The 14,023-nt window shown below is 37.2% G+C and overlaps 1 protein-coding gene across 2 annotated transcripts; it reads left to right on the top strand.

Annotated features, from left to right (window-relative positions):
- The first annotated feature begins 4,106 nt into the window (after positions 1 to 4,106).
- Positions 4,107 to 11,442, top strand: LOC131784202 (methyltransferase-like protein 27). 2 transcript variants are annotated; one of them, XM_066160454.1, is made up of 4 exons: positions 4,107 to 4,208; positions 9,042 to 9,171; positions 9,971 to 10,346; positions 11,127 to 11,442. In XM_066160454.1, exons 2-4 carry the CDS (start codon positions 9,043 to 9,045, stop codon positions 11,303 to 11,305), a joined length of 684 nt encoding a protein of 227 aa, XP_066016551.1. In that variant the 5' UTR covers positions 4,107 to 4,208; position 9,042; the 3' UTR covers positions 11,306 to 11,442. The 2 variants fall into 2 exon arrangements, with proteins under 2 accessions (XP_066016551.1, XP_058956983.1); XM_059101000.2 differs by lacking the exon at positions 4,107 to 4,208 and adding an exon at positions 7,853 to 7,940.
- Positions 11,443 to 14,023: the final 2,581 nt, after the last annotated feature.

The following is a 14,023-nucleotide window of genomic DNA, read 5'->3' as shown; positions in this document are numbered from 1 at the left end:
AATATTGAAATTTTACACTACAAAGGTCAAGTTACCATTCACATTTAGGAATGTTCTTAGCAGCTCCGTTTTCTACTGAAGGGATTCCAGAAGGCATAAATAGATTTTGCTCGGCAACTTTTGAGCAACGTTTAGCGCTTTCAGCAACTTTTTATACTGCGAGCAACCTAAAGCAACTTTTGCCTTCCTTGGCAACTTTTCTTTAGTCAACAAATAGTTGACTGGTACATCCTATTGATAGGATATTGACCCTAATGAGGTTACCATAGCCGCTGGGGCAACTCTAAGTAGTCTTGCAAGAGCTTCAATTTCTAGAAAACGCAAAATTCACGTCAAAGAAGGGAAATACAAACAGCGAGGAAGCGGTAGCTCGACCTTGTCCTCAGGGAAAGGAAACACAACATGCGCTTGGATTCGCGTGAAAGACTATCGAAACAACATTTCGCAATGGTGAGTGGAAATTTGCGTTGTAATGCTTGCAATGAGACCCTTTCATTACAGAAAAGCTTAATCGACAAGCCTATAAAGTCAAGCAAGCATAAAAACGGAGTTGCTCGCATCACGAAAGACAAGAAGCAAAGCCAGTCAATCATGGACTGCGTTAAAAGGCGAGACATGCGTGAACACCCCAGTGGATCGACATTGCCTGCGGAAATCCTTTTGTTCCGGTTTTGAAATAGTCGCGTGTGTTATTTTTGGAGGTGTACCACTATTAAAAGTGGATATTCTACGCCCTCTGCTGGAGAAATATGGCCATAGATTAACCTAAAGCGCCAACCTCCCTGAAATCATTACAGTGGTATTGGAGAAAGAAAGAGAGAAACTCCTGAGTGAGCTTGAAGGTGTGAAGAAGGCCAGTGTTACTTTTGATGGAACAGCCAGAATGGGTGAGGCCCTTGTTGCTATTGTTCGTTTTGTTCATGAAAACTTCATACCTACACAGCGCCTTATACGACTTGAAGTACTAGCAAAGACATTGAAGGGAGATGAGCTGGCCCAGAGGTTGATGTCTTGCCTTGCTGTGAAGCATAACTATGGTCCTAACACGATCATTGGTGAATCAGGGATGGGGCTTCAGTGAGTGGGGCAGCCTTGCGACAACTCATTTTTTTTCTACTCTAACCTGTTTGACGTTGTGTGTTTTTCGCACACAATAGACAACGTTGGTAACCATGCAGATGCAGCGGTCTTATAAATGAAAGAAATCTGAGAACCAGATTGAAATGACTTTATAAATGCAGAATTGATATTTGTGTCGCGTTAATAAAACGTTGGATATATGAGGACACTTAACCTGTTTTGAAAAGTAAATTTCGTAGGCTTGAGAGAAATCTACGCTCTCCAAAAAAATGTTTCCAACGTTAAAGTTAGAAAATTCCTAGATTTAATAAAACAGAAGAATTCACTCACAAAGACTACTGAAATGTGTGCTATAAAACAAAATTTGGTCTTTCAAAGTTGAAATTACAAGTTATGAAAGGCGGAAAAAACTGATCAAGAAAACAACGGTAAAGCAGTTTCCGTTGGGAGCTCCCCTGTGTCATGATTACACCTTGGCATCAGTTTTCATGTTCTCCATACTGACCTCCATACATCAAGGAGAATTTATTTAATAATCAAGAGCTTCTTTACTAGCTGATCATTTCCTTTACTCTCGTAACCTTAATGTGTGATTGAGGGGCGATATTGTGAGAAGAAATTAGATTCTGGTCACTCTTAGGTGATTGTGGGGTTTAAGAACCAGAATAATATAAGAACAATCATGCTCCAGCCTTGTACTCGTTAATTACCTCGTCGCCTTTTGCAACGGATTCTTCCAAACTTTTCTGAGGCTTTGTGCAAAACCCTGAATTCATCTCTAGCAATTCCTGGTGACAAAATGAATATTTGATATCACATTTGTTTTCAAAACTGTATTTAGTTTTTTTTTGTTTTTTTTTTTTGTTTCTGTTATCGTGGAAAAAACTGATAATTAATCTTCATATTTAATAATTAGTTGGGACACTTCTCCTGAAAAACTTTAAAAATCCCTCGTGAAGAATTCCTGAAAAGAGAGACCGAAAAATACAATTTTGAATGCTCATGCATTTGAAAATTCCTGATTAGTTGATATATTTTGTTATTCATTATGTTCGGGTTATCTTGACGTGGGAAAATATCGTATCGGTAGATTGCAGGTACACTTTATGGACTAACACTTATTACTAAAATTGCGTGATTTTTCCACAAACTATATATCAAATTGTTCCATACGCTCGAGACTTTCTACCTGTTAAGTTGTTTAAGAATTGTTTCTTCAAAAACCCTTGGTTCCAAATACCGCAATATGTACCTTGAACTTATAAGTTCCCCTCTGGCTCAGACTGACAGCCAATCCACAAAAAAATTCTCGGACTATAGAACTATACATGAATGTCAAAATTATTAAGCTGAAAAACTCCAGTGTAAATACTTCCTAAGCTAAACGCTTAAATCAAAAAGCTCCAAAATTGTAGAAAAATTGTAAGATATGATTCCTTAATTGTTAATTATTAACAGGATAATTGAAATTCCACACAAAACTGTTGGCTCAAACCCCACTTAGAGGAACTATTGTTCGTTTCCCTTAGGAGTACGAGTGAACGCTGTTGTACTATATACATGAATGACGGAAACCCACGAGGAAGCGTTCGAGTTCTTAGAACTGGACTTTACTTCCAACTTTGCAAGCATCCTCTGCAAATATTTTAAACGATGCCCTTGATAACCTTGGAGTTCTGATGAGCATAACTGTTAAACGATACTCGACATGAGGGCGTAACAAGTGCCAGCTCTGTTATTTGCAGTTCTTTCAAGATTCCTTGATCTGGCTAATTCATGTACACCCTGACACAGAGTCTGTCACGTGACCCTTTAAGATAAAAGCCACCTGAACATTATCGTTATGAAGATCATTCAAGGTCTCTTCACTTCAGAGAACGCAACATTCAATCAATTCCTTTTCATGATATTTCCTTCCAACATCTGATATCTCCATGTTCTATACAGGGTATCCACTAGTTAACATACTGTCACTTTGAATTAACATTTGGTTCATACGTTGGCACGCGCTCATGGCGGATATACGGGAAGTTTTGAGAGCAGCAGGGAAGTTGCTTGAGGCGTCGCCGAAAGCAAGTCTAGCTTCTTGAGTGATCTCAAAACTTTCCACGCGCTCCATGTCTCCATGAACGCACAACGTAAAACAACGTAAACGCAATTGTTTGGATACTGTTTTCTTGCAAATTTGAAACTTTTGGGAAAAGACGGCGCTCCATAAATGTAAAATAAATTGAATTTTTACTAAAAAAAAAAAGCTCTTAGGAAATAACGGTTCAACAACTTGCTCTTAAACAAAAACAAACAATAGTTTTAGCCAAAATGTACTTTTAAGTATTTTAAAATCTTATCGCCAAGTATTCTGTATTATTCTTATCTAACATTTTGATCGATGGAGAATGAAACCATTTAAAGGCACTTTGAAAAATTGTGACCGCCGGGCATTTGGTCTATTTTAGACAGTGCCCCGCAATCTGATCAGAAGCGTACAATTGCAAAGTGTCGACAACCGGGCAACATTATAGGCTGCACAGCACGGAAAATATGTCCACTAAAAGCCAAATTAATCGTTGACATTTCTAAACAAACATCTGATAATCTTAGCAAGTTTGAAAGGACTATTCGGTGAAAATTCTGTAAAAATTTCTGACTGCCATTCATTTCATCTATTTTAGAACGCACCTGGTTGCAGGGCATTTAGAGACAGCTTATTCTGAAACTAGTAAAATGATAGTGATACCCAAAATGTACTTTTAAGTATTTTGAAATCTGATCTTCGAGTATTCTCTAATATTTTTATCTAACTTTTTTTATAAAGAAAAAAATACAATTTATGAACGAAAATGTCGGAATTCTTTGCGTTTACGCGACCCGCGTAATAGATTCGCCATGCTTGAGGCATTGTCTACTTTGTAAACGTCGTGGTCTAAAATAGCCAATCAAGGCCAGTTGATTGGCATGCCTGCCCATGCCTATCTATAGTGACTATATAAGCATGTACTTCATAGTTCATTTAGTAGCATGCGCAGCAAAAATCAGGCAGAGGTCAGTAAATAGTATTCAGAGAGAGAATCAAATTGTAAGAGTCGAAGAAATTAACCAGAGTTCCACAGACGGAGGTAAAATTTGATGTAAGTAGAATTGATTGTGTATTAGAGAACCGAGAAAGGCAGATCGAGAGTACTTGGTGCCTTTCGCTGAGTATGGTGGGCTTGACAGGGCATAGTTTCCTCCTTAATTGCGACCCAACATTATTCTGAACTCTTCAGTAATGTGGTTTTTTGCTGAGCTAATGTAATGTTCGCAACATCAGTAGTAGGAGAAAAGTAGCCTTGAAACTGTAATTTCGATGAACAAATCACAAGCACAATTCAGGGAGAGGTCAGTAAAAAGTATTCAGAGAGAATCAAACTGTAAGAGTCAAAGAAATTAGCCAGAGTGGGCTTGACAGCACATATTTTCCGCCTTAATTGCGACCCAACTTTATTCTGAACTCTTCAGTAACGTATTTTTTTTTTGCTCAGCTAATGTATTGTTCGCAACATCATTAGTATGAAAATAGTAGCCTTAAAACTGTAATTTCGATGAACATTTAAAATTTTACATTGTACTTCCATTCCAAAGAATTGTGAAGCATTGTAGTCGCGTGAAAGTAAATGCAATGAAGTTTTCTTGGTTTTTCCGATGATACATGGTTTTTTTCCGCAGATACATGGTAACCAGAAATTAGTGTTGTATGGTGAACAGCTTGTTCTTGATTCATGGCTTTGTATGATTGTTGTTCTGATTGTCGTGTTTTGTTTACCTTCAAAATGTAACACCATCGACCGTATATTTGCTTCCCACAATTTCGGAAATACTTTAAGAAGTGGTTAGGATTTTCAGACAAATTTATGATAAATTCAACGGAAACATTGATACCAGTGATATTGTTTGTTTTGTCTGCGGTAAAGAACTGCACTTGACTTGAAGATTAGCTTTAGTTGTTTTATAAAGGACATTCAACTCTTTAAAAACATCTTTCGACAGTTCTTCTATTATCTTCAGTTCTGTATAATACAAAGTACAAAGTTGAATTTAAAGTGTGTAACAAAATGCTGATTGGACAAAACAGACAATAGCAATAGAACAATGTATGCATTTACAAGGAAAGTTTTAAATTAACATGATAAAGTTGATGATTAAGTGTGGGTCTCTCCCATTGAATGTGGATAGCTTCTTTGATTTTAAATTGAAAAGTTGTGGAAGCGTGATCTAAGATGCTAAAACACCCATCGGAACAGAGTGTGACATTGTGGAGAATTATGTAGATGTCTGAAAATGTGAGAGACGAATCGATTCCAGACTAACCGTACTGTAAAAATAGTAAAGTACTCGTGAAAATATTGAAATTTTACTCTGTGAAGGTCAAGTTACCACTCACACTAAGGAATATTCTTAGCAGCTCCGTTTTCTTCGGAAGGAATTCAAGCAATGCAGATGCAGCGGTCTTATAAATGAAAAAAATCTCAGAACCAGATTGAAATGACTTTATAAATACAGAATTGATATTTGTGTCATGTTAATAAAAAGTTGGATATACGAGGACACTACCTGTTTTAAACAGTAAATTTCGTAGACTTGAAATAAATCTATGCTCTCAAAAAAATTCTTAAAACGTTAACGTTAGAAAATTCCAAGATATAATAAAGAAAGAAGAAGTCACTTACAAAGAAAACTGAAATCTGTGGTAGAAAAACAAAATTTGGTCTTTCAACATATGTCAGATTTGTGCTGTTATCTTCTAAAGGCATCTGGGGGTATACCCTACGGTATACATGAATGACGGAAACCCACGAGCAAGCGTTCGAGTTATCAGAACTGGACTTTACTTTCAATTTTGCAAGCTTTCTCTGCAAATGTTTTAAACGATGCCCTGGATAACCTTGGAATTCTGAAAGAGCATAACTTTTAAACGATACTTGACATAAGGGAGTAACAAATGGCAGCTCTGTTATTTACAGTTCTTTCTAGATTCCTTGATCTGGCCAATTCATGTACACCCTGACACAGAGTCTGTCACGTGACCCTTTAAGATAAAAGCCACCTGAATATTGTCGTTATGAAGGTCATTCAAGGTCTCTTCACTTCAGAGAACGCCACACTTAACTGACAAATTTCTAACCGGAAATTTTGTCTTTGATGGTGTGTACCGTGGCGGCAGTGGTGTTCCTACTTGCACTTAACTCATATCGCGTTATAATAACAAACAAAATACTGCGATAAAAATGCGTGCCTACAGTACCACCCACCCAAAATTGTCAGGCCAATGGACCTGATGTCAACCGTCCATGACCAAATATAGTCATAATATGAGATAAGGCAACCCACTCTGTACAGGGAAACAAAGATTTTTATTGATTAACCCAAGCAGCTGTGACCGCATTGGTCTGAAGCTGCTAGCTTGTATACATTTCTAGATCAGGGACGAACTGATTCAAGACCATCACTCCACAAGCCTATTGAAGCAAAGATATCAAAAACCGTTGATTCAATCAATTCCTTTTCATGATATTTTCTTCCAACATCTGATATCTCCATGTTCTATACAGGGTATCCACTAGTTAACCATACTGTCACTTTGAATTAACAATTGGTTTATACTTTAGCGTGCGCTCATGGCCGATAAACAGGAATTTTAGACAGCGACAGAGAAGTTGCTCGAGGCGTCGTTTCAAAACTTTCAACGCGCTCCATGCCTCCATGAACGCGCGTATGAATCAATTGTTTTAAGACAACGTAAACGAAGTCGTTTGGATATTGTTTTCTTGCAGTTTAAAACTTTGGGAAAAAACGGCGCTCCATAAATGTAAAATAAATCGATTTTTTACTAAAAAAAAAGCTCTGAAGAAATAAGGTTTAACAACTTGCTCTTAAACTAAAACAAATAATAGTTTTAGCCAAAATGTACTTTTGAGTATTTTAAAATCTTATCGCCAAGTAGTCTTTATTATTTTAATCTAACATTTTGATCAATGGAGAATGGAACCATTTAGTGGCACTTTGAAAAATTCTGACTGCCGGGCATTTGGTCTATTCGAGACTGTGCCCCGCAATCTGATCTTAAGCGTACAACTGCAAAGTGTCGACAACGGGGCGATGTGTTCACTAAAAGCTAAATTAATCTTTGACATTTCTAAACAAACATCTGAAAATCTTAACAAGTTTGAAAGAACCTTTCGGTGGAAATTCTGTGAAAAGGTCTGGCTACCAGACACTTCGTCTATTTTAGAAGGTACCTGGTTGCAGGGCATTTGGAGACTTATTCTGAAACTAGAAAAAATGATAGTTATAGACAAAATGTACTTTTAAGATTTTTTGAAGTCTGATCTTCGAGTATTCTTTGATATTTTTATCTTACATTTTTATCAAAATGGTACAAAAAAAAATTAATACAGAGTACTTGACGATCAGATTACAAAATCGGTTTGCACATTTGAGGTTTAACAAAATACCACGTGCTAATCGAAAACTATGACTATAGGGCGAGGCAAATGTTACAATTAGATATTTTGTGGCAAACTAAATATACAATTTATGAGCGAAAAATGTCTTAATTCTTTGCGTTTAAGCGACCCACGTAATAAATTCGCCATGCTTGAGGCATTGTCTACTTTGTAGACGTCGTGGTCTAAAATAGCCAATCAAGGCCATTTGATTGGCATGCCCACCCATGCCTATCTATAGTGACTATATAAGCATGTACTTCATATAGTTCATTTAGTAGCATGCGCAGCACAAATCAGGAAGAGGTCAGTAAAAGGTATTCAGAGATAATCAAATTGTAAGAGTCGAAGAAATTAACCAGAGTTCCACAGACTGAGGTAAAATTTAATATAAGTAGGATTGATTGTGTATTAGAGAACCGAGAAAGGCAGATCGAGAGTACTTGGTGCCTTTCACTGAGTATGGTGGGCTTGATAGCACATAGTTTCCTCCTTAATTGCGACCCAACATTATTCTGAACTCTTCAATAACGTAGTTTTTTGCTGAGCTAATGTAATGTTCGCAACAACATTAGTATGAAGATAGTAGCCTTGAAACTGTAATTTCGATGAACATTTAAAATTAACATCGGACTTCCATTTCAAAGTACTGTGAAGCATTGAAGACGAGTGAAAGCAAATGCAATGAAGTTCTCTTGGTTTTTCCGATGATATGTGGTTTTTTGACGCAGATACATGGTAACCAGAAATTAGTGTTGTATGGTGAACAGCTTGTTCTTGATTCATTGCGTTGTATGATTGTTGTTCTGATTGTCGTGTTTTGTTCACCTTCAAAATGTAACACCATCGACTGCGTATTTGTTTCCCACAGTTTCGAAAATACTATAAGAAGTGGTTAGGATTTTCTGACAAATTTATAATAAATTCAACTGAGACATTGATACCAGTGATAAGGTTTGTTTTGTCTGCGGTAAAGAGCTGCACTTGACGTGAAGATTAGCTTAGTTGTTTTATAAAGGACATTCATCTCTTTAAAAACATGCTTCGACAGTTCTTCTGTCATCTTCAGTTCTGAAGAATGCAGAGTACAAAGTTGAATTGATAGTTTGATAGACATCTACATAATTCTCCACAATATCGCACTCTTTGTTCTGATGAGTGTTTTAACATCTTAGATCACGCTTCCACAACATTTTCAACTTAAATTCAAAGAAGCTATCCACATTTAATGGGAGAACATTCCTTGTAAATGCATTCATTGTTCTTTTACTATTGCTTGTTTCGCCCAATCAGCATTTAGTTACACACTTTAAATTTAACTTTGTACTTTGTACCATTCAGAATAGTATCGTAATTATACACGTGTGTGTCAAGGCTTTTCTCAGGGCTCGAAATCATTACAAAGCACTGCACTTCATATAATAAAAGCCTTCATCAGACAAGTCTATTTGACATTTCGCATTTTGTTCCTCAATATAGAATGGATGAGAAGCAGTACAAAATAAGCGTAACGAAGTATTTCGGAGAAGCAACAGCAAAAGTAACCAAAGAAACAACCGAAGATGAAATCAAACGTATCTATGCTGCACGGTCAGCAACATATGACGAGGTACTCTAAAATAGTAAAATAATAATAATAATGGTCTGAGGGACCATGTGGCACATTGCCCTTTGACCCACCGGACACCTGATCCATCATTCAGGGTTGCGTTTCTCGAATGTTCCAGGCTACCGACCTGTAATACCAGTAATACCTTTCACGAGCCCGCAACGCAATTTGTGGTCTTTGAAAACATTTACACATGCTTATTTATTCCAAATTTCTCGAAAAAAATCATATGATTACGTATTAATAATATACATGAAAAAATACTAGATAGCTTATCATAATTATGCAGAGGCAAAGCGCGCACATCAAGTGCAAAAATAATTTATTCAAACCCTGCAAGTGACATTGTGCGTTCCGTCAAAACAACCGCGAACGATCAAAACAATAATATACAAAGATATTTTCACATCTTTAAGGCGTAAAAAAGTTCAAAATCCGGCTAAACAGTTGAAGGAATTGTTTGGTCTGGTTTGCTACTTCTTTGCACTGAATTAACCCTCTTCTGCATTGATTTACCTGAAAACTTCATTTATCTTAACCAATCAGGATTGAGTAATCTTTTCATGTACTTTATCAGCTCAAAAACTAGTTTATTTTACCTTGTTGCCTGATATTTTCTTTGTTGAAGTTCAATTTTTTTAAGGAAAAGTCTCGATTTTGATTGAAAACAGATCAGCTTTTCGGGTCCATAAAACTACCGGAGCTCTCGAGGAAAAGGGGCCCAAGGCGACACCAGACTAGTGTCGTATTTATCGAACACCTAATCTTAAAAACCAGCTTGAACTTTCTCATCATATAGGAATATTCAGCGGTTCGCGCTTCGTATTCGAAGCCACTGGCCGAATCTTTGCATAACGCCCTTAAAGAAGTTTACCAGGACAAACCAAAGGATCAGATCAAAATCATTGACGCCGGAGCTGGGACAGGGCTGATTGGAGTTGAGCTCAAGAAACTCGGATACACCAACCTATGTGCTCTGGACATCACAGATGAGATGTTAAAAGAAGCAAAGAAGAAAGAGGTCTATACTGAGTTCATCTGCATGTCTTTGAATGGGCAGCCGATACCTCAGATTAAATCAGGGCAATTCGATGCTTTGATTTGTGGTGGGGCGCTCCTTACAGGACGTATCGGCTCATCTGCTTTCGTGGAGATGATAAGAATGGTTCAAACTGGTGGGTCTTTCGTAGGATTTTACCGAGGCACAGATATAATTGACCCACGGATGTCCGCGGGGAGTCTGTTCTGTGGCTAGTTGTTAGACTTGACACAATCAATCATTTGATCGCGTCCAAAGCATCTGTGGCTGAAGAAATTTGCTCAAACCTTTGAGGAAATAATAATTTTTTTAACAAAAATGAAAAAAAGGATGATTTTAGATTGAGGACATATCAGGATTGTAAAAAAGGAAAAACGTGTAAAATCCTCTGGAAAGTTTTTTGTTTGGTTATTCTTGTTTTTTGAAAACTCAAACCGTAATGAAGACTCACGTAACACCCTTCTTGACAAGTTCCCTTAACATCTGGCATCTGACCCTTAAATCTTTTTCTGGGGTCAAATCTTTTCTCTGCAAATTCGCTCAATGAATTTCTAGATACATCGAGAGCACGCCCCCAGGCTGGTCTCTTCAACTTCTCTTTGGATGATATTACAGGTTATAGGTTAACCCTTTAACTCCCATGAGTGACCAAGACGGAATTTCTCCTTACAGTATTAATATGATATCAAGCAGACAAGTAATGGAAAACAAAAGATGTTAATGAGGGTGTCATTGGTTAAGCCAATACCAAGTTCTATCATCATAGGAATTGTATGGCAAACACTAAAGAGAATTACTAGAAAGATCTCAGAAGCGAAAGAGTTAACCAACACTGTGAGTTAAATAAATGGACAAATAGGAAAAAGAATGGAAATTTCCCATGATAAAACCTTAAAAGATCCGCACTTCTTTGCAGGTGGTGTCCTCTGTTTCAACATACTGAAAGAGGAATTAGAACACTATCAAGAGATGATGACGGAGCTGGAGAAAGCTGGCGAGTGGATGTGCATGTCCAAAGAATCTTCACCTTTCTTTGAAGCCGAGGACCTGCCCATTGAATGCTGGGGGTTCGTTTACAAAGTTTTGAAGAACTAAGAAACATGTACCATGGCAGTTAAGCCTAACTCATCCAGGCCATACTAGAAAATCATTCTTTTAGCCGACTTGAAACATCAGTTATAATGCTGTTGTGATGATTTGATGTTAAAACAAAAGAAAGTTTATGAAATAAATCAAACTGCTCAAACTACATTGCCCTGATGTTGTACTTACGTTTTTGCGCGTGCCGGTGGGCGGCGAGCCCGCACCCATTTCAAATATTCTTTTACGGCTCGCGTTTTGTTTCCTGATATTTGTCATTGTACTAATTTCGAAACTACCAATGCTTTTTTCTTGGATTTAAACACAGCAGAGAAAAACAGCTTTTAAGGTGGAACTGATAAGTACCGGGACTCTCGAGAAATTTAGGGTCAAGACGGAGAAGAAACTACTTGTCCATTGAACAACTCAATGGTCATAAAATTGGCTGAAACATTCAACACAAACTCAAAACCTTTTATCAAAGCACAAATCTAACACAACCCTTGGTTTTTACTTGACTTCCACCATAAAAATCCAAAATAAGGAGGGATATTACAGTTTACCTCCGAAAGACGAAAGACCCCCTAAACCTTAAGAAAGATTTGTAAATAGAGCCATTTCTAAATTTGGTTTTTCTTTGCTCGACACCGGAAAGCTATAAAATACGAGCTATCGTATGACATTTTATTCCCTGAGCACAAGAAAGATCAGAAAACGTGTTCAGATAACAATTGCAAAATTGATTACTAATCACTTTAGCAGCAAAACAAGACAGCAAATGTTGCATTACTTTATGGCCGCTATGTTGATACTCCTTGCCACCAACTTGACGTTCCCATGCTAAGCGCTCTAAATTTATGTCAGACCTTTTGGCTAATAACTCATCAGCGAAAATTTCACAGACCTGAAACCTGGGAAATATTCTACAATAGCTCACTCTTTCTAGCAATCGAGCTATAAAGACAACGATGGAGAACGGCGAGGACTACAACCAACATGAAGGACCAAAAAAATATATAATTATATGACGAGGCAACATTTTCTCTCAAGAATTGACGGTTGCATGTCAACATATTTACCGTAGGCTTTCATGAGTACGGAATCTAAAGGAAGGTGTTTGATTTCAACGTGGACTCTGTGGTTATCAAATATTTTGGTGTTTTCAAGTACATATGTAATTACCAAATTTATAATTTAGCTGAGACAAAACTTAACAAGATTTTGGCAGAGCAGACGAATTTTGTAGCCTAGTGCGTACGGTACTTTACAAAGTAAATCTCACAAATGACATGATATGCATCCTATCGTTTACAGTTGCTATTCAACCCTCTGACCCCTTAGAGTGACTAGCATCTAATTTCTCCAGACAATATCACCGCTGAATCACACATTATTGTCATGAGAACAAGACGATCTAAGATCGTAAGTCGGGCTACAGGTAGACGCGCTATTACAAGTGTTGACCATTCACGGTGCGCAGTGGTTCTAAAAGAAATACAGAGGTACCATGGTTCTGGTTTGTGGGCGTGGCGTAAAATTTTTTCACCCTTGAGAGGCACCAATTCTATAACGACACACTGTCACATATTTTTGGCGCAATACCCTGACAGGTATTACAGAGGTTGCTACTGTGGACCTTTTGAGGCTGGACAGCCCAAGAGGTACTAAACCCGCCCTTTTTAACCTATGAAAGCTATAATGAGTACCTCAATCTCTTTCTAACAAAGTGTAGTCAGAACGGGACAATTTTTCGGTGTTTGTTCAAGCGTGAAATATTCAACTTTGTCCAGAAAACCTGTCGCGCTTCATCATTTACAGTTATGGGAAATCCGTACTGTCAGCACCGACTTTAATTTGAACGCGTGAGAAGGCTATACAAACGACATTAAACAGGATTTGGCGGAAAATAAATGTTTGTTCTCTCCTGGTGTATAATGCTATAAATTTCATTTCCTGATGACTGTTCATTATTATTATCTACCATCACAGGATAGTTAGGGATAATGGATTGCAAGCATATTTGATTGATTGGCATTGTATGCTCATTTAAAGGGTCTTCAATTTCTTCATTATTATCGTTTGAGTCATTTAAGTCATTAATTTGATTTTGGAATGAAGATTTTTCCTGGTTTACTGGTATTGAATCTTCAGTGTCTTCTACACAATCATCTGTAATTGAATTGTTTTTAGAACCTGTTGCTTCATTTTCTGTTATAGAATTATCTGTCTCATGTAGTATAGTCAGATTTGTATCAATATTATTAACATCAATTTGTATGTCTTTATACAATGTATTATTTGCCTTAAGCCATTGCAAGGCTTGTAAAGCAAAGTGAGGCCTTACTGCTTGAAAGTATACATGACCTCTGAATTGTGAATTAACATGATTATATCAGATCTCTCAGGAGGGCATGGCAAAAGACTACTTGTTTGATCACATTCAACCGGTACATTACAAATTGCACCTTTTACTTTCCTCTGTTGACCTTTGGGCATAACAATAATCTTTTCAAATACTATTCCCTGAGCTATTAGTATCTGCTCTAGTTTTTAAGAGAGGCAAGCTCAACTAGTGTATCATCAACATACATGTTGTTTAACACAGCTTAACAAGGAACTTTACCTTGTTTAACTTTTGAGTTACATGTATTACAAACATACCCCTTACCATCAAATGAAGTCTGAATGCTAAAATAGTGTTGATTGGAGTATTTAGTACTTAAGAAGTTTTTA

This window comes from Pocillopora verrucosa, chromosome 13 (genome assembly GCF_036669915.1).
Source record: "Pocillopora verrucosa isolate sample1 chromosome 13, ASM3666991v2, whole genome shotgun sequence".
Taxonomy (NCBI): Eukaryota; Metazoa; Cnidaria; class Anthozoa; order Scleractinia; family Pocilloporidae; genus Pocillopora; species Pocillopora verrucosa.
The sequence above is the reverse complement of the archived record's forward strand: the minus strand, read 5'-3'. Positions and strand labels throughout refer to the sequence as shown.